Raw genomic sequence first — 20788 nt, forward strand, 5'->3', positions numbered from 1 at the left:
TCATCCACCGTTCAAAATCGGTAGGTGCCTCAAGACGCTCGTGACATAGAACTCACATGATAACTGGCTTGTCCTGGCCAAACCGACGAACGGTCACTGCCTAAGTAAAATAGTTTCAAGCTGCCAAAAGTCATCTCTATACCTACTTCAACTTGGCAACGTGCTTCTCCTGCACTCCCTTGGGTAGTACCAAAGTTCAGTTCGTGCTGATGATTGATTGCAAGGGGTTCTCGATGGTTACACATGTGATATACATGTGGACAAAGTATCGTAGCTGAGCTAGCATGATCGTCATCGCATATATGCCTTAATGAGTTTTTTTGGTCATCTTATAGTGGACTTTTCCAAGGAAAGAACAAAGGCATATGGACTTGATGGCCGCCGTTTGCTCCTTCCACCTATGTCGTTACTCAGTCAACACAACTTTTCAGGCAGCGAAGGCGGTCAGTTGGAGATACAAGACAGTTTTTTGCATTCGAACGCCTTCACAGAATACCCTTTGAGTATTTATACGTTGAATCAGTAGCTCTCAGACCTCCCTACCTTTCTTCGATATCTCACCTCCCACCGCCATTGCCTGTTGACGAGATCTCCTTCCACTATTCACATCATCAATCACAACCAAGAAACAGATAGCACAGCCTCTAAAATGAGATTTCAAGGTAAGTTTGTTCAAATCCACTCAAGTATCCATCATGAAAAAAGCCTGACAGTAAATCACAGTTCTTCTCACTGGTGCTACCGCCCTTGCCATTGGCGTCGCTGCCGGCCCCGGCATGAACCCCCACAAGACATGTCAGGACCTCAACGACAGAGATGGAGTCGACACCATCAATATCAAGGCCCAGGATACTGTCCTCCAGACTCGCGAATGCGACATCGTCTGCCCTATCAGCAGGCTCTGGTGCGAGTATCGCCCTTATAACTACCGCTGCGACAGCTCCGGCAAGCTTCGCTACGATCAGCGCCATACCGACTGTGAGAATGCCTCCTGGGGCTGTACCTGCGGCTGCGACTGGCGTGTTCCTGGTATTGAGTCCGTGGAGGAGACAGAAAAGGCTTAGGGGTATCGAGAATGGAAGCCACAGAGATGATTGATCATCGGGAAGCATGACAGATGCGGTATCTTGGGTGTGCCTCACTAGGATTAGTCAAGTTTGGGAATAAGATTCACAAGGAAAGATCAAGTCTCAAGATGACAAGACCCATGCTATACCAACGATACCAATGAGGATAATCTGAACTATGGAATCGACTTTTTCTACTATGGGCTTTAATAGAGCCTGTACACACACACATTTCGTCGATATTGAACGAGGCCAGTCCATTGAGTTCAGATGCACCTCCAGGCCTTGCCTCAGTATGTAGAACAAATCCACTGGATCCGGAATCCTCATCACCCTAGAGTCTGAGCCACACCTAAAATAATCGTGAATGTAGTCAGCACAATAGTCGCCGGCACAAGGGCGTTCTGCAGATCCGTGCTGTTGATGCAAATTAACCAGACAATGGCAAATGTCAACATGAGGATCATGCAAAAAATAAGCCACAATAGAATCCTCTTGGGCGAGAATCCCATTTGCGCGTAGATTCCCCAACCGCACATGCCCATTGCCCTCTGCAAGTTTGGCGGAATTTTTTTCTTGGGGAGCATATTCGTCATGATCTTCTCTCCACGGGCGGTTTTTGGGTCCATCAGACCAGCTACCATCTGTACTGCAGCTATCTTCATGTGGACATCCTCGGGATTCAGCATGCCATGTTCATATTCAAGGTGCGCCTGTGGCGGAAGTTCGATCTTCCCCAGGATCACTTGGTCTCTGTTAGTCTTGACTATGTGGAACTATCGAAGATGTTAGTTCCCCTGACTATTTCCATGACTTAAGTTTCATATCGGTTTCTGGATACGCGAAACAATAATGTCTTCCTAGATGGAGGAAAAGGATGCATAGCGGACCTGTTTGAACACCACTCCTACGCAACGTTTCCACGACAGCCGGCTCAAGAACCAGCCTTTCATTAGGCCTCCTCTGGCTCTATCAAGTGCGCGGTTCGTGAGAATGTAGAAAGTCTCGTCAGTGATTGCTGGGTCGACTGCAACAGGACGTAATAAAGTCTCTTTGGGCTCAGTGAAGACCTCGTCCATACACCAGTACACTTCCTTGGCGACCACGGAAGGTCTTTGTGGAATACGTGCCGACACTGGCTGAGAAAACGACTGAGTCTGGCGCGGTTCCGTAATGTCTGTATTTCGAATTGGTACCTTCATGGTTCGAGTCGGGGGGGTGGCGGTAGAGATGATTGTTGTTGCACTTGTATTGGTACTATGGTCAGAAGGGGGCAGCATTGGGCCATGATTCTGAAATGTTGCGATGCATGTAGGGATGTATCGTCGAGCTTCGTCTTCGGACAACATAACTGAAAGATCTCTTTTTCCATACTAAACATGGATATGAATCGTCAGTCGAGAAATGTAATGAACCGACACAGGCTGGCGAACCTACCTGCCAGACAACTTTCACTTCCCCTTTCCGACATGGGCGGTTGATGGGCGGCATAGGTGACCAATCTATCGGCTTTGTAAAGCTGCTTTCGACTTTCAGTCTCAACTCGTCGAGTATCCCAGGAGTCCACTCTTCGGGCCGTAGGCTGACATGTCTTGCGCCGTCATGGTAGGGGTATTTGACCAATCCCGTTTTCTGTAATCAGGGAACAGAGATTAGCCACGGTCAACCCGAAGGGCAGAAGGATGTTGGGAACAAGATTCGGTCCAATGTTGCAAAACAGAGCTCAGTCTTAAGAACTACGAATCACGTAGATTGCAGAGAAATTTACTCACGTTGATCAGGAGTTGACAAACTTCTCGAGAAGAAGGTCTCACCGATATATCATCTAACATTGCGTGGAGGATAGGCTCAACTTGAGAAATTTCTCGACTTCTGGGTTTCAACATCGTCAGATAATCCATGACCTCCGGCTTGACCCTTTCTCCGTCATCGAACCGAACGTCGTTGAATGAATCGTATAGAATATTGCCCGTTTCAGTAGTGATCGCACTTCTGAACCTTTTCACACCAGACGATCCACCGACAATGAAAGCGGCTAGTTCGGTCAGCACGCAGCCGAGCTTCCAAATGTCGTTTGACAACATCTGCTTCGGTGAGGGCAAATCCTTGAATTTGCCTTCTCGACTCTTTGTAAAGGCAGATCTCATTTCCGGGGCGTCATAATTTAGTGCCGACATTGCTGCGGCGCTGCCTTCTTGCCATGTCAACGCGTTGGTGAGATTAATTGCGAGGCCGAAATCTGTAAGCTTCAAGACTAGTGACCCTGATGTGTTGTCTTGATAAATGAGAATGTTTGATGGCTTGATGTCCCGATGCGCCGTGTGGGCTGTCTCATGCAGAAACGTCACCGCACTTACGAGCCCGACCATCTGCGGCCATAAGAACGGGGTCTGAGATATGACCGCAGCAATTGCATCATATTCTCCCAAAAACATTCGCTTGAGATTTCCCAGCGCCAGAGGGAATGCAAAGTTGAAGTGCTGCTCCCCTCCACTTTCATCCTTGAAGACCGACAGTAACTCCACAATGTTAGGGTGGTCAAGAGACTGAGCATATTTCAGCGCGTTGTATTCTCTTAAAAAGTCGTTCGGACTGGTTGAACTTTTGAGTTGCTTAATAGCGAACTGGTCTCATTTTTAGTTCTTGTAAAGAAATTGTTCGAGCTCTACACGGGTGCCACCGCTTGAACTCACCTTCCTCACAACAGGCTGATCTGTTTGGACCACACTAGACAATAGTTCCCCTTTTACGTTAAATATCTTCGAAGATTCGCCAGAGTCAATCTCAACGCTGTAAATGCCTCTCGTTGATCTTTCCTCCCCCTCACAATGAAGGGAAATTCCTATGGTTGTGGATCCGGGTGCGGGGGCTACTATATGAAACCAATTACCGGTGTCATCTGAAAGTTGGTGAGAAGGTACCGAGTCGAGTATCTTGATGCTCTCTTCCTCAGATGGAAGTAATGGATGTTCAAATGAAGAGCGTCTGATGTCATGATCCTCGCCAGAGGTTTCAGCCATCGAGAGGAGCTTGCCTCGTTTGCCTGCATTGTTGCCTTTGCCCATGACACGCTGCAATCGTTCCAACTCCCCATTTTCTTCAATAAAGCTGGAATAGGCTGTAGAGCTTTGTAGGTCCTCCAATTCTGACCCCGATAATCTTCGTGGACTATCAAGGACATAGCCGCCGCGTTTCGCCTATAGTTATTAGAAGATCTGTAGCAGTGTGGCTTGACCTATGAAACTCGTTTGACTCTATTTACCTGTAAATGATAGTTGCTGGCTCCAAATTGAGCGTCTAGATATGCCACGAAGATTTCCATGTCCAGATTCTTCATGTTCATTTCTTGTCGTACCAGCTTCATGGCTGGCGTCATGTCGCAGCTGGAGCACAGTCAGATATTACATTGAGATAAGTTTGATTCTTCCTTACAGTCTCTGTTTTGTTTCAGTAGCCTAATCTAGTTGATGCGACGACATGTAGTTTCATTTGGCTTATACCTTTGGCCTACAGAGTGCACGCTGCTTCTGGTCTTAATCGAACATCGAAGCTACCAAAATGTAGAGCTGAGAGTATCCTGTAAGGAGGAGACAGGAGCTCAGCAGCCAGGTGTGGCCATTGGTTTTATAAGCATCATCTGCGGGGTATGATAGTGGCTTGATAGACTCGCAGGCAACTGCAGGCATCTGCAGTCAGCCTGCACATTTGACTGAGTGACATGTGTTGTTATTGGGGACAATGGGACGGCTGTTAAGTACTAAGTCAGAACACCCCCATTCGGCCACCCCCCCCATTCGGCCACCCTATCAAAAGTAGGTCCAGGCACATCGCTACTAACTATAGTTAATTAATTAACTACCTTCTACTACTACTATAATATAATTACTACCCTTACTAAGTAATTCGACCTTTATAGTTTAATTAGGACTAATTAAACGCTTATTAATGTCTTCTTAAGCCCTTTTTATATCCTTAATATTAATAAACTTAATATTTAAGTTTATTTAAATACTCTTTTTTTTTTAAGAACTATATACTTAAATTTAGCTTTTAAAACTCGAACTTATTATTAAAATAAGGCTAATAAAAAGGACTTCTTATTAAAAGCTTTTTTAATTTTATAAAAAAGTAAACGTTAAGTATTATAATTAGGCCTAAGCTTTATAAATAGCTTTAATTACTTATAAAAATCGCTAGTTTTTTTAAAAATTAACTAGTTAATAATAAACGTTATAAAGGTTTAGTTAACGACTTTAATAATATTAGTAATTATTTATTTAGTATTAGTAATATTATTTAATAATATAACTAAGTTAAATAATATTATAAAATTAATAAAAAGTATAGTTATATTAAGTAGCTATAGGCTAGTTATTTTTTAATTACTTCGTATATTATCCCTTATTAAACTAAGTAAACGAGCTATAATATAATAAGTTAAGAAGTACTATTTTTTAATAATAGTAAAATTATTTATTATATTCTTTTTACTAAGCTCTTTTTTATAATAGGTTTTAATAAGATTAAAAATAGCTATATTTAATAACTAGAGGATATAAGAAATATATAATAATAAGAATAATAAGTAAACGTTATTAATATAGTACTCCTATATAAATTTTATTATTATATAACTCTTATATTTATTTAAAATTAATAATTAAGGTTCTAGTTATAAGTTAAGTCCCTTAGTTAAGGGGGGCTTAGTTTATAATAAAAAAACTATTTTTAATTATATAAGGGTAGTTTAGTTTATAGTCTACTTATTATTTATTATTATAAACTCCTAATTATTAAGATTTTTAAAATTAAGAGGGAATTACTATTATTAAACCGACTTTTTTTTATAAATTAATAGTAATTTAATAACTTTATTATTAATAAAGATATACTTAATAATAAAGATCTAAGAACGTAATTTAGGCTTTTTTTTTTTACTACGTTAGTCTTAACTATACCTAAAACTAGCTTATTAAATCCCTTACCCTTAAAAATACTAATCTTATTTATATTATATTTATTAACTTATTTAATATTCTTAATTTTTAAAATATTAAATAATTAGAACTAGGGCCTAATTATTTTAATAAATACTTTATTAATACGCTTTAAATTTATAAAACGACTTTTTTAAACTTTAATAAATAGGTTCTATTTTAAAAAAGTATTTATTTATCTTTTTTTAAAAAAATAATTATCCCCCTAGGCTTATAGAACTTATTTAGTAAATTCTCTAACTTATTTATAAATTAATATAACTCTTAGAGTATACTAAATACGAACCTATTTAGTTAGCTTATTTTTTTACTAAGGAAGTAGCTTTTATTAGTTAATAAAAGCGATTACCTTAGCTTATTAACCTCGTTAATAATTCCGAAATATACTCTTTAAAATACCGAACTTAATTAAGGCCCTCTTAATTAAAATACTACTTCTAATTACCTCGAGCACTTAAATAACTTTATTTTTAATATATAATATTATAATATAATAAAGAATATATATACTAAAAAGAAATTTATTTAGATAATAATTATAATTATTATAGTAGTTTATAAATTAAGGGTAAGATTTTAATTAGGGGGGCTAGGAGGGATTTTTAGGGTGGCCGAATGGGGGGGGTGGCCGAATGGGGGTGTTCCGACTTAATATGTGTCAGCACCAAAAGTAGGAGACTCTCTTAATATTGGGCCTATTAGGTTTCCGTTGAGATGGATAATTTGGTGCGATGACAAGTGGGTTCCAAGATTGTACGGTAGCTCAACGCTCTGTTAAAGGGAAGGCACTACTTCCTTGGTTGTACGTATCATGTTCCCTTTTCATACCGCAAACATGCACTTTCCAGCCCAAATTAAGTAAGTGCCTGTACATTATTCTTACTCGTAAGGTATCTTCTGGTACAGCCCGACTACTATGGGCCTCCTTCAGAGAGTGACATGAGCTCAATGATGTTTGATAAGGTGAGCGGTTTCGTATGAGGCATTCATTCCATACCTCCTCCTCAGTTGTTATATAATATACTGTTGATTCTTTCCCCATTCGATTGAACATGCCTGATGTAGGATTTATCCATTCTGCTCTTTCCGGAACTCTGGGCAATAAGACACACCCTCGCACACGTGCTCTATCGTCCTAGGTATGCTAAACGCATACATCTATGCTGCGAAAAGAGGTAAGACATATAAGACAGCCAGCCACAGGCACCACAGCTTAGCTACAATATCGTCGGACTTCTTATTTCGCCTCATCATTACCAATGCAGCCATCAAGGCTCCCACTCCCAAAGGAGCGGCCCAGGCCGCCGGTTGAAGGTTCCAGAACAGCGGACACGCAGTAGACCACAGCAAGACCATCACGGCCAGTCCTCCGCGAGCGATTCCTTCGCCATATAGCAGCGGAATGGTTTTGCGGCCCCTAGCTTGATCTCCCTCCATATCCGGGAAATCCAGCGCTTGAACTGTGGTAGCGATAACGGCCCCGGTCACCCCAATCCAAGCCCATGCCTTCGGAAGGAGATCACCGCCAGAGATGACCTCTAAAGCCCCAGCACTGAAACACATGATGCCGCCCGTGTTGATCGCGTTGCGCGCCCAGATGTTGATACTGCTCCCGTCGAGATCGTTGTACATCCATAGAAGCGTCATCATCGATATCGTTGGTTTGAATCCACCCATAAACGCGCTTACTGTAACTACGAGAGGTATCATGCCGAGAAGAAGTCGTTGTGCTTGTGCGGGCGTCAACCGCTTCGCAGCCAGTGGCCGCCAGGGTTTGTTATGCTCATCTTCGACGATGGAGTCCGCGAGTCGCTGGTTTGAGATACCGCACACGATCAAGTTGAGCCATATCCATAGGATTGCCAGGGGTAGTCTCTGAATATTGGAGTATTTCGTTTGATCGATTGCTGTCGTGAGTGATTCCCGACTGAACACAGCTGCTGTGATGAAAATGATTTGAGGCGCTAGTACGGTCTTGATATCGCTCCTAGTGAATAGATAGAGAGTCTTGAGATGAAAGGATGCGGTTTGTGCCTGAGAAGGATCAGTACAATGCTTACGGGAGCTTTGCGCAACGTCCAAGCGGAGATATTTTCTTACCAAAGTCCTGCGCTTAGGCACAGATCTATAAAGTTCCGGAGCGGGAGCGCCCGAAGGCTTCTCTGCCAAGATGTTGTTCTCAACAACTGTCATGTTGTCGGTCTTATGACAGATCTTTCCTACCAAACCAAAATGTCGCTAAGGATATGAACTGTCAATGCTCCTGATGCTGGCTGGAAGGTGGAAATCAACCTGCTATTTCAATCAGTCGCCAGACTACCAAGGGCGTGGGGAAGTCCGCGCCGAAGATGGCAGTTTGCTTGGCCGGAAAGTCCAAAAACTGTGGATGTGACGACATCGTCTGATGTTTCCGTGTCTGCGCGCCTCGCAACCTAGAGAACTGTATCCTGGCAAGAGACGATTGGAGGGTTTCCGTGAAGCAGGCCGGGTTACCCGAAGCTGCGGGACGCAGTTCCAAAGGAGAGTCCAGTCGGGGACATTTGCTGAGGATAACTCTATTAACTAAGTCTAATCCCGGTATAAGATTTCGGGAAGCTGAACTCTAGCTGCCTCGTAGCTAAGCTTGAAGGCCGAACTAGCAAACGCAGCTTGTCTCGGGCTGGCCGCACCGCCGCAGTATTTCCCTCTTGAGTCGAATTGGGCCGTGTTACATATTTCGAACACGTTCCTAACCTAAATTATGGAGAGCTGAAAAGTTCGCGGCCTCGCATTAGATAACGAGCATACTTAGTACGGTGATAAGCTTCAGCTTTCAAGTTCGACGCCACAGTCTCGTTTGGTCTAGCCCTGCGCCCCACAACATATCAACATGTTCACCGCTAGAGTACTAAACAGTCAAGACATGCATCACCCTGGTGTACTTGATGAGATTGAGAAACGAGACTGATGGAATGCACTCCGGGCCCACCGTCGATGTTTGAAATTCGATCTTTCGGATAGATAAAAGGCATTCGATCACATTCCACTAGCAAGGGAAGCAATAGTATCGAATTACAGTACCTTGGTATGATCAAAGCCATACAGGTGTACTATTGATATAGACCCTGTAAGCCGGGATGATATCTTTCGCAATTTATCGGACATAATGTGGTGTGCAATTGAAGCCTATTTATCGGCAAGACTGCTCATAATACCAAGTAAAGCAGCAACGACTAGAAGCGGTCAGTCAGCGCGCTCTGTTTGAACCTCCTTCAATACGGAACATGGGATACTTACAACCTCCTGCTGTCACAATGTAGGATGCGATAGACCACGCGGTCTGAATGGTGGTCAGGTCCGTCCAGTCCTTTGAGTTGAACCACAGTCCGATGACGAGGCTGAGCACCACTGGTATAAGAATCACGACGGCAATCCTAGCGACGGACCAGCCCAACACGATTTCAAGTGAGTACTTCCCGTTGAGTACGTCATGCGAGTCGTTATTGAGTTCCTGGTGCATCCAGTCTCCCCAGGCAAGTGCGATGTGCTCAGGGACTCGCCATTGCTTGTACGTATGCAGGAGCAATTGCAGATCTGCAGCACCGTTGTTGTCAAGGTCGACACGTTCATGAGTCCCTTCTTTCGCATTGCACTACACAAGAGATTAGCGAAATGTCCATTACAGCGTAGATGTCGTCGATTAGGAACCAAGAAAGAGCTTCAGGCTCTAAGTGACTTACCTTATAAAGCCGGAATCCTTTCACGTGTCTGAGAGATAAGAACGTCTTCCAGAAACCGCGTAAGCGGAATATCTCTCGACTGAGCTCTCTGAATAAAGTTTTGGGCTGATGGCAGAACATGATTCTTTCGATTGGGTTGGGTTGGCCGCGGCGAAAGATGCCCAAAACCACATAGACCGGCAAGCCTCGGGCTATCGAAGCTGTGAAAGACGTCCGAGATATACCAAACATACGAGTATTGAATATCATTCCTTTTGTTCTCAAGTCCGCAGTTCCTTCAGGCAAACGTTCGGCTGATGGACCAGCACCCCCTGTCTCGACATCATGCCCTCCATCCAACTTTGCCACTTGTCGAAATTCGGCTGGATACGGAAATCTGCCTTCGCACGAGATCTCGATAGAAGTAGAAAGTACATCGCGACCCTCAAATTGGGTTTTTGTGTGTCCTCGTCGTGAACGGATGCACTGATTTTGTTGACTAAGAATGTTCTCGTACGAATACAGTGCCCAAGAGGCATCTAGGTAGAACTTCCACGTCCGTTCCGGTATTGGTTCCGTCGGCGCTCGCTTGCCTAGGGAGATTTGTCTCTGTGGCCCGTTATTTAGCGATTGTCCGTGGATACTATCATGATCACCTTGCTCATCCGTAGTCGGCACTGCCCTAGTTTCGTTAACGCTCACGTCGCCAGGGCTTCTGACTTCATCAACATTTGCTGCCATTCCTGGTACAAGATGACTCTCTAGAATGATGTCGGTCAATCCAGAAAAATGGAGGGTCTACTCCGGAAGGATGGACAGTAACAGAATGAGAAATGTGAAATTGACCTCGAGACGGGTGCTACGCAAATGGGGTAAAGGGTCGACGACATCTTTATCAGGCTCTAGAGGATTGGTAGGGCGTTCACAGCCAGTAGGATTGGACTCTGTCTCACCCAAATCTCACTAGGTTGTTCAGCTGGAAGCACCTCCTAGCTTGGCTGCGTCTCAGCCGTGGTAATCAGCGAAGCTCATTTGCTACTCGCGTGAAGAGGAGATGCTCAAGAAAAAAGATCGGCTGTACGAGTGGCAAGTCTCGAATGTCCTAGACTTATTTCCTCAGCAAAGTTACAAAAGCACGCTAGATGCAGGCTGCTCTTGGAAATTACTCGTCTTTGGATGTGTCCGTCGCAGAATACCAGCGGATGGCTGAGTCGCAAGGCACAACAAGGCTTTGGTCCTTCAAGATGGGGCATACACAGAAAGAACTTCGCACGAGGGGTCGATTTTGTTGTCCCAGATGGTATAGTCAATGTTGAGATCAAGTCTATTGAGCACAGCCTGTTACACCATCCAAATTGGTGTTCGCGCATTCCAAGTGATCAGGTGCTACGAACTAAGGTATGGTCATGGGATGCTCACTGTCGGTATTCAGACTTGTTTGAACGTGAAAAAGATTTATTTTACTGTTATCCAGACATTACTAATATTATCCAGAGTCATAATTCGTCCATCGTATCAATCCTCCACTTAAATGTTTACTAAACAACCAAAGACTTACGCCTGCACAGGGGTAATCTGGGCGGTAGCCTTTAAGTCTCTGCTGCTCCATCCCAGGCTGAGAGTGAACTCGCCCTCGGGAATGAGCCACTGCTGCGAGACAACGTCCCAGTAGCTGAGATCACGACGCATCAGCTCGAAACCGACCTTCTTGGTCTCACCGACGGCAAGGGGAATCTTCTCGAAGCCGCGAAGCTGCTTGGGAGGAGTGCCGGCGGGCGTGGAGTCGGGGAAGGTGACGTAAAGCTGGGGAACGGCGGCACCCTCAACATCGCCAGAGTTGGTGATGGAGACGGTAGCGTTGTAGATGGTCTCCCAGAGGGCGGGGTTTCCACCGGGCTCGACAGGGCGCTGCTCAGGGGCGGAGGTGATGTCCTGCTCGACGGGGCTGGCCTCGAAATCGGCGACCTCGAAGGTGGTGTAGCTGAGACCGAAGCCGAACTCGTAGCGGACAGAGATGTTGTGGGCGTCGAAGTAGCGGTAGTCAATCTCGAGCTTCTCGTCGAACCAACTCTGCCAATCGTACCAGCCGGTGGTGTTGATGCCAGTGGTGGGAGGGGCGTTGTAGTCGGTGCCGTTCAGGGCAATGGTGTAGGGGAGTCTGGCGGAGGGGTTGACATCGCCGTAGAGGACGTCGACGAGGGAGTTACCGGACTCCTGGCCAGGGAAGTGGGCGGCGAGGATGGCGGTGACGTTGGGGTGGTCGGCCCAGGGGAGGTCGTTGATGCCGGAAGAGTGGGTGACGACAATGGTGTTGTTGCAGTCCTTGGCGACGCTCTCGACGACGTCGTTGCCGTCCCAGTCGACGCTCAAGTGCTGGCGGTCAGCGGCCTCCTCGGCCCAGGTCTTGAGGAAGACGAGGCAGACCTCGGGGGCCTTGGGAACCCAGAGGTCGGTGACATTGGAGTTGATGATGAGGGTGTTGTTGAGCCACTGCTGGACGAGGGCACCATCCTTGGAAGCGCGAGCCTTGATGGCTTCAAGGGGGGTGACAAGGTAGGTCAGACGACCGGTGCCGGAGCCACCACCAGCGACGAGAGTGCCGTACTCGAAGTCAGCCTGGTTGTAGAATCCCTGAGTGTCCTCGCCAGCATCGTTGCCAAAGACAGCGATGGACTTGGGAGCCTTGAGGGGAAGAGCCTTGTTCTCGTTCTTGAGGAGGACAGCGGCGGCGGCGCCGTGCTTGCGGATCAGCTCACCGTGGTTCTCACGAACATCACGGCTGCGCTCGCCGGTGAGGTTAAACTCGCGAACCCAGGTGGATCTGGGGGAGAAGGTGTTGAGGTCGCCAGAGGAGGGGTCGACGGTGGGGTAGTCCTTGTCCTGGTTGAGCCAGTAGTAAGGAGTCATAATGCGAACGATCATGTCATCAACGCGGGCGACGTTGAGAGTACCGTTGTTGACAGCAGTAGTGACGTTGCCGCCGAAGAAAGATCCAGACTTCCAGTCCATGCCGTACCTGCCAATGCCGCCAGGCATATCCATATCGAGACCGGCCTCAATGGCAGCAACACCGGTGTGGGTGGCACCCCAGTCGGACATAACGTAGCCATCAAATCCAAGCTCAGTCTTCAGAAGACCGTTCAGAGACTTGGAGTTCTGGCATCCATAGGAACCGTTGATACGCTGGTAAGAGCACATGAAGGAAGAAGCCTTGGCCTTGACAGCGTTGGCGAAAGGCCAGATGTAGAGCTCGTGGGCGGTTCTGTCGTCAACGTTGGAGGAGAGGGCCTGCTCCTCGATGTCTGTAGCGGTACCATTGGGGTCGAAAGTCGGGTTGCGCATGGTCTCCTGCTCGTTGAGGATCCAGTGCTTGGCAGTAGCCTGGACACCAGCATCCTGGTGACCGGTGATAGTTTTTTCCATGGCGACACCAGTCAGGTAAGGGTCGGGACTGAAGCCCTCCCAGTTTCTGCCGGAGTAGGCACTGCGGCCGAGGGGTCCAGCGACGGGGCTTTGAGTGGTCAGTAGGTGTTGGCCATAATGAGTGTACGGAGATGGACAAACCTGAGAGCAATGTGGGCGCCCTTGGCCTTGAACTCCTTGCCCATGGCAAGACCTCTCTCGTAGAGGATATCTTTATCCCAGGTGGCTGCAGCAGAGACACCGGCGGAGAAGACACTGGCGTAGTCGGCAACACGGATGGACAGGGGACCATCCTGAAGGCAGAGGCCCTGGAAACCAAGACGAGGGATAGCGACGATGTTTCCGACGCAGGGACCGGGTTGGCCAGTGACCATGTCGGCCTTCTCCTCGATGGTCAGTTGTGAGACGAACTCCCTTGCCTTGGCGAGGGCATCTTCCCAACCGGTACCAGTGATGTTGGCTTCATCGTTGAGTTAGTTAATCTGTTACCAAACCTAGAGAACCGAGAAACTTACGGGAAGGATAGACTGGCTCAGAATCCCCGTACGGACCGAGGATGGTGGTGTTCACCGGCTGAATCCAGCTGAAGGCATCTTCAGATCGGTCACCAGAGTCATACGCCTGAGCGTTGACTGAGGGTGTCAACAGAAGACCGGATAGGAAGAGAGACAGAGCTGCGGACATTTTGAGATCCTTGAGCTGTTGACTTGCGGCTTGTGCTGAAGATCCTAAAATTCCATCGATTGGGGGTTACATGCCGTTCTTTATATGTTACCTGTTCATCGTCGGCAGCAACGTCAGTCCACCATATCCTCGTCGCCCTCGCACTCTGCTCGCCGGTGGCCTGGATAGACCCCTCCTCTTCCCCGTAACCTCCGCGCGGGCAACGACAAAGTCGAGGAAAACCTGATCATGATGGTAATGCACATCGTCATGGTCCGGAAGTCGGCCCCGCACCGGTTGACACCCGAAAGATGCTCACCAAGGGGCGAAGTGGTGGGATATTGGGCAGGGTAATCAGCCGTAGATTTTCCAGCGACGCACGCGATGACTACACTAGGCTTAGTCTCTAGATGGTTGCCAAAACGACGGCAAGGTCCGGAAAAGGCTCTGCTATACACGTGGGGAGGCGGAATCTTGCCGAGTCTCCAGTCTGACTAGAGGTGGCCACAAATCGTCAAATGGGTTGTGGGGTGTAATTCTCTTAACGGCGGGTATGACTAGTCATAGAATCGCTGGAACAGCTGTTGAGCGGGAAGATCGAGTCATTGGGCCTCTAGAACAATCGACTCTTTCATCAGGTCTCAGCATCCTTCACCGCCCGGCTTCCAGAACTACCAGCGATAACTCCGCATCAGGCCGACTGCTGGATGCCAACATGGAGTCGCTTTACCGACGACGGGCAGAGTCTCTAGAGTACGGAGTAGAATGGAGTAATAATCACAAATAGCGCGCCTGACTGTCGGTGTTTGCACCGTAGCATTCAAAGTTAACTTCCGGAGAACTGCCGCTGTGGGCGGGACAAGGAACACGAGCCAATATGTGGGGGATGCGGATCGGGTGACAGCTGGAAAACCTGGAGACTCCAAGCTTTTGTTTTCCTGAGCGAACCCCCGGTCCGAACACTCTCTCACCTCACTCAGAGCTTGCTCCGTACCGGCTTTTCAAAGAGCAGAAGACCGCCCCCGGCCTTATCCCAGCCACCCCCGCCCCCGCCGTTAAGGTGAGTGGACCACTGGGACACACGACTTTGTGTGGAGGTCCGACATTGCGCCGACACTAGAGGACTCTAGACGCAGGTTTTTTCTTTGAAATCTCTTCGTGATGGCGGTTGGAGTAGCTCTTTGGGGGAATCTCTTCACGAACACTCAGAAATTGAGGGGACTCTGGGGGCCAAGGCCGTGGAACTGGTCGTCCCAAATCGGAGAGAAAGAATACTCTGTCCCAGTGCCCCCGGCTTCCCCGCACATCTAATCGGCCCTGTTCTTCGCCCTCGGGTCATGATTTACGCTGAAAACCGAGCCTCGTGCTCCTTGGAACATGTCATAGAGAAGGTCGAGGAGCCTGCCGCCGGTAAAACAACGGTTATTTAGTAACACTGAACTGTTGATCGGCCGATTAGCGCGGAGTCCGGTCTTAACGCCAAGAGTCCGTCTTGATCCATGGCAGAAAAGCCGTTCACGATGCCGATGATGGTAAAATAGTTGCGTACGCGATTTCATTCTCCCGATATTCCCAGTGTCCCGGTGTGAGAGGTCTCGTGAGCGGCGCCTACGTCATGATAATTCCACGCCCGGGCAGAATGCCGGCATTCGATGCTAGTAGACTGCTGGATAAAGCAATTTGTGGGATATCCAGGCCCCATCAAATCACCGTGCCACTCCTCCCAAGCAGACCATACCCATGGGGAAACAGTTGAGTTTTGTGGAGTTGCCCATGCAAGTATTGGAGAACTAGACCTGTACCGCCTCTCAGGGTTTGTCAGCCCTCAGCTGGAGCCTGGGTTGCCATGCGGGTACCTTGACTGATGTTTGCCTGTCACGCACTCCTCCATGTTCGTGAGGCTCCTTCGGAATCCGATGCTGTTCCCATGATGGTTATTGTGGAGTTTTGGGGTTCTTCTTTTCATACTGGGGTCGGAGCGCGAAGTGCTCAAGCGTCGATCTATTCGGCCCTTTTCATCACGCATTGGAAATTGGACGCGCAGCTTTTAACCATAACCTCATGTTCCGGGGTTAAGGTCATATCATACCATAGCACAGATTCAATCATACAATGGTGATTTCCGGATACAGAGCCATCGAGGTTCCTTGGTGTTCATTTCATAGCCGAGGTCAACCTCGGCAGTAGCCCTGTTTCCGGGTTCCGACATCGCGAGCCTGAAGTGGGGAATCAAGAGTGAATGATCCGTTACTTGCGCAATTGAATCGAAAAGACATCTGTATTTTTTTCTCCTTCTTTTCGATCTGACGATGGGTGTTGACAGGACTGTCGAATGAGTCCTATCTTCAGCAACTACATATGTTTCTTGAATGACGTCTGGTAACGCCTTGTAGGCCTATAGTTGATCGTCACGACTCACTTGCTCGGCAGTCCTACATCTGGGTACTCTATGATTTGGACGTCCAACTTCTATCACAAAATGAGCAGAATTGGGGGTTTTTGGAGACGAGTTCGATCGCCAGTCCGTTTAATGTTCGTGAGTCAGAAGTCTTCACCTATCAAACTGGGTGAAACGTGACTACTTATCACTAAGAGTCTAGTGAGCGGCCGTATGAGTGCCATGATGCCGGGATGTATCAAGCAGTAGAACATACATATGAGGGCAAACGCAGGGCAACGGCGTGTGATGTGACATACGAGTGCCCCGCTGAGGCTCAACTCATTGAGATGTTCCTGACTCTATTGTCGTCATGGGACATCTGCAAGATGCCAGGAATCCAATTCCGTGGACCCTGCTTGCAGACTTCCACTGGCGTCGATCGTTTGCGGCTCTCCTTAAACCAGCTGCCAGTATTCCGATCTATCCCCGCTTGGGTAAGTGTGTGGTCGTGTGAGCAGCGGAGTGGCTGAGGAGGAATCGTTCCAATCATGTGAACAGTTCTACTCAAGCCACTGAACGTAAGCTCTGTGATCTCTGTAGGGCCCAGGTCTGATTTCCTCGCCCACAACAATGTGTGAGATCAACGAGCATCAAGCGTTCAAGGCCACGGCACTTTGAATGCTACTATATCGTACTCGGAAGCCTGCCAGGCTTCTGCGACGAGACGTTGAGACGCTTGAGTGATTGAAGACACATAAGCGTGGAAATATTCCCATTGTTTAGCTCTCGTAACAAGCACTTGGTGACCAGCACAACTATCCACAACTGGGTCCAATCTAGGTGTCATTACAAAGCTGAGATGAAGCGAAAGGTTGCCAGCCTGTACTTCGGTCATGCTTGAACAGCACGGGCAAAGCAGATGTTGACTCATGTTGGTACGATTGGTGAAAGTAACTATCCCGTCACGTGCGCAGTCACTAATGAGGTCCCGCCGCTTGGATATACGTCTGCCTCTATCTCCCGTACCAAGGCTTAGTCGACCTATTTCAAAGAAGGTGGACCTTCAGTCATAGTACTTCCAGTGACAGCGGATTGTGCATGAGCCTGGATCTGATATCAGTCTGCTAATCTCGTGAACTTAGCTGGTTTACGCTCAACTGTAAGTGAAGAGTAAGTTTCCCGAATATGACGTGAGGTTCTTCACTCACAACATCCCTTAAGCCTTTACAGATGCCCAGACCCACCCGTGCGGGTTCAAATATTGACTCTGTTCAATCAACCTTATTTGTAACTCAAAGTGCTTGAATCATCACCAGCGGTTTACATACCTTATATAGAAAAAACACATAATTTCGGAACTTTGACTTGGTCCTATGCCCCCAGATATTTTTGTCGGTGGATAATTCTTGATTAACGTACCGATGTCCCATTTTAGCCTTGATATCTAGTGTGGCATGGATGCTCTTGAGCTTTAAGGCACATCCTACCAATAAGTCATGTATGCACTATTATAGCCGACATGGAATTGTTTTACTCAAGACTTTAATTGAGCACATGGACAGTATATCATTCTCAACTTCTTAGTCAATACGATGAACATAGGCCAAGGGCTCTCTGCAGAATACCATTTTATTCTAAGCGTCATAATCGGCGATGATTTCGGCCCCGATCATTCAATTCTGCTCTTTTCGAGGAACATCATCCAACTGTCAGCCGGGTTCTCAGTTCACTCTTACATGTAAACATCGTATAGGTTTCTTTCATGTCAGTTCGTGTTCACGTCAACTCAAGTCGCATCACAGTGTCACAATAGCTTTTGAAAGGAATATGGTATCTCTGTATTATTAATCTAGAATATTACTCTACCCAAAGCTAAGACCTTTACGCGCGCTGGAACGAAGGTGGTGTGATTTGCACAGGAAACTCCTGCTAGTGTTGAATGGGTGCTGAGTTCTCAAGATGATGACGCCTTGGCCTCCTGAATGATCACATCGCTAGCCTTCTCCGACACCACATATAACGGCAGCGCAATGTAGAATCCAGGGATCTTGGGGAAGACACTAGCATCAACAACTCTAAGGCCCTCGGTACCGCGGACTTTGAAGTTAGTGTCAAGTACAGCCATCGGGTCATCATCAGCACCGATAGGACAAGTGCACGAAGCGTGGTGTCCCCACGTCTCGTCCTTGAGGAATTGTTTGGCGTCCGCTTCCGTGGAGGTATTGGTACCGGGCCAAACCTCGGGGAAGCTGCCGTCGAGCGGGATGAGGCTATCGAAGGCCTTCCGGGTGAACTCGAAGCCCTCATAGGTAGCCTGAAGATCCTTGTCGCCCTCCCCGTTGCTGTTGACGCCCGTGTCGTAGTAATTGAAGTTGATGAGGGGCATGTCCCTGGGATCGGTCGACTTCAAGGTCACTGTACCAGCATTATTTCTGCTGTGAGCCTTGAGAATGATCCATGCCCAGTGCTGTGCGTCGGCGAGCGAGTCAGAGGCGTAGCCGGGGAAGTACCCCTTGAACTTGGCCGGCGCGCCGGAGATGAGCAAGTCGGGCTCATTCTCGGCAACGGAAGACTTGAGGATGACGGCGATCGCGATGCCATTAGTGGCGTACACGCCCTTAGTGATGGGCTCGAGGCCGTTCTGGTAGTCCTCGAGGCAAGGGTCGGGAGACGTCTCCAAGAAAGTGCACTTGCTTGTGATGACGAAGTCACTGTTGGTCTTGCCGATCACGGTTGCCTCGTAGCGATCCTGCATGTTGGTACCGACACCCGGGAGATCGACGACAACAGGAATCTTGAAAGAGTCGAGCTCTGCCTTCGGACCGATACCACTGAGCTTCAGAAGCTGAGGTGTGTTGAAAGAACCAGCAGAGATGATGACCTCACGATTGGCATCAACGCTACCAGAGCCCGTCGATGAAGCAGAACCTGAGCGGGGATCGGCGCGGTAAAGGCTGGACCCCTCCAAAAAGTCGACACCAACCGCGCGAGGCTTGTCACCACTTTCATCAAATCGAATCTTGGTGACCTAAAGGAGGTTAGTAAACGACACGATTTATCAACTTCTATGAAACTCTGGTTCAAGAAATCTTACAAGAGTATCGAGCTTGATATCAAGATGATACTTGCGCGATCCATCAGCATTGACAGCGTTGGCAGTATCCAAAATGAGATCTCTAGGACCACCACGGATGGAATTAGTCATAGAAAGCGGAACCTGGTACAGTCCAGTCTTGCTAGTCTGGCCAGGCGCGTTGAGATCTCGAAGGAGGACCTGGCCAAGACCAGTGACAGTGCTGAGCACCAATCCAAGAAGGCTCTTCCCCATGGCAGTAGCAGCGGAAATAATCAACGACAGCAGCTTCTGGTCCTCAACCACAAGTGACAGAGAAGTAAGCGAGGTACCAAGCCATCCACTGTACCCATGCCCGATGATGCTTGATGGAAGGTACATGTTCTTCTCGATCTTTTGGAAGTACGAGCGCATGTTGTCTGGCTTCCAGGTATCATCGCCGGTGAGTGTGGCAATGTTTGTCCAATCACTGTCATGAGCGTTGATGGTGATGAGAGCGTTGTGGCGAGAACAACCTCCCAAAGTTCCGGCGCGAGGATACCAAACACCAAGAGGGGTTGCTCCAGCTGGAGGATCAAGCCCGACGTAGAAACTGCCGTCGGGCATCTCGTACGTCATCTTGGAATCTCTCTTTTGTTGCTCAAGGTCGGGATAGTGGTTGACCTACATGATTTTAGTCAAGGCACTTTCTGTCACGCTCTTTGCGTACTGAGAACACTTACGAAGTAATTCCATCTTGTGTCCTCGAATTCAGTTGACATAAGGTGAAGAGCCGGGACCTTCTCCGTCCATGAGTCCCCTGAGTCTCCTCCAGCATCAATCAGCAACACCTTGTATCCGGCGATGGCAAGATTGGCAGCAACAGGGCCTCCTCCAGGACCCGAGCCAACAACGACATAGTCGTAGTTGTCAAGAGTGGTGTTGACGGCGCGTCGACCAATGAAGGGCTCATGGCGAGGCTGTTGCCTTGCAGTCTTCCATGGGACAGCGCTAATGAAAATGTCAATTGTTTAGGTCTCCAAGAAGAATTTTGCTCGGAACGACTTACATGGAAGAGGCTGAGTCGGTCAAAACAGTAACGAGTGTGAAAAGGAGTGAAACGCGCATCTTGAGCGCTTGGCAACACGGGCTGCTAAAAAGAGACAAAAGAGTGACAATGGGTCAGATGGATACAAAGGTCTCAGAACATCGAGTCAGATCGAAGACGAGCCGCATTTGAAAGCTTGATATTCTTGGTCAACGGCACTGATGAGACAGACTGAATGGAAAGAAAGGAGAGGTCAGCCATTACCTAAGCGGTATTGATAGGCGGTCTGGTAACAAAGCCCTGTCTTTTGGAAGTGAGGCCCATCGGAGAACTGTCAGTTTAGGGAATGGGAATTGTCCGAGGTGACAGGCCTCAGGAGATGCCGTGTTCCTGCTCCGCTTCAAGATGCCGACCCTTCATGTTGATCGTCCTCAATGACGACTTCTTTTTGAGTGGACTA

General features: G+C 47.8%; 6 protein-coding genes across 6 annotated transcripts; 1 reads left to right on the forward strand and 5 right to left on the reverse strand.

The window, feature by feature from the left end:
• Positions 1-649: 649 nt before the first annotated feature.
• On the forward strand, positions 650-1064 carry CABS01_02851 (uncharacterized protein; the record flags this gene model as incomplete). The annotated part of the gene is made up of 2 exons (XM_060536229.1): positions 650-662; positions 724-1064. 2 exons carry the CDS (start codon positions 650-652, stop codon positions 1062-1064), a joined length of 354 nt encoding a protein of 117 aa, XP_060394141.1.
• Positions 1065-1396: 332 nt separating this feature from the next.
• Positions 1397-4443, reverse strand: CABS01_02852 (serine/threonine protein kinase; the record flags this gene model as incomplete). The annotated part of the gene is made up of 7 exons (XM_060536230.1): positions 1397-1843; positions 1958-2224; positions 2598-2699; positions 2840-3613; positions 3761-3780; positions 3958-4264; positions 4330-4443. 7 exons carry the CDS (start codon positions 4441-4443, stop codon positions 1397-1399), a joined length of 2031 nt encoding a protein of 676 aa, XP_060394142.1.
• Positions 4444-7222: 2779 nt separating this feature from the next.
• On the reverse strand, positions 7223-8257 carry CABS01_02853 (UbiA prenyltransferase; the record flags this gene model as incomplete). Its single annotated transcript, XM_060536231.1, has 2 exons — positions 7223-8098; positions 8165-8257. 2 exons carry the CDS (start codon positions 8255-8257, stop codon positions 7223-7225), a joined length of 969 nt encoding a protein of 322 aa, XP_060394143.1.
• Positions 8258-9229: 972 nt separating this feature from the next.
• On the reverse strand, positions 9230-9903 carry CABS01_02854 (uncharacterized protein; the record flags this gene model as incomplete). Its single annotated transcript, XM_060536232.1, has 3 exons — positions 9230-9276; positions 9341-9695; positions 9784-9903. The coding sequence occupies 3 exons, from the start codon at positions 9901-9903 to the stop codon at positions 9230-9232; spliced, it is 522 nt and encodes a 173-aa protein (XP_060394144.1).
• A 1413-nt stretch (positions 9904-11316) lies between these two features.
• On the reverse strand, positions 11317-13869 carry CABS01_02855 (glycosyl hydrolase family 3 N terminal domain-containing protein; the record flags this gene model as incomplete). Its single annotated transcript, XM_060536233.1, has 3 exons — positions 11317-13273; positions 13327-13645; positions 13701-13869. The coding sequence occupies 3 exons, from the start codon at positions 13867-13869 to the stop codon at positions 11317-11319; spliced, it is 2445 nt and encodes an 814-aa protein (XP_060394145.1).
• Positions 13870-18182: 4313 nt separating this feature from the next.
• Positions 18183-20408, reverse strand: CABS01_02856 (choline dehydrogenase; the record flags this gene model as incomplete). Its single annotated transcript, XM_060536234.1, has 4 exons — positions 18183-19256; positions 19323-19964; positions 20024-20291; positions 20350-20408. 4 exons carry the CDS (start codon positions 20406-20408, stop codon positions 18183-18185), a joined length of 2043 nt encoding a protein of 680 aa, XP_060394146.1.
• Positions 20409-20788: the final 380 nt, after the last annotated feature.

This window comes from Colletotrichum abscissum, assembly GCF_030869225.1.
Source record: "Colletotrichum abscissum strain IMI 504890 chromosome Unknown Scaffold_5.1, whole genome shotgun sequence".
Lineage (NCBI taxonomy): Eukaryota > Fungi > Ascomycota > Sordariomycetes > Glomerellales > Glomerellaceae > Colletotrichum > Colletotrichum abscissum.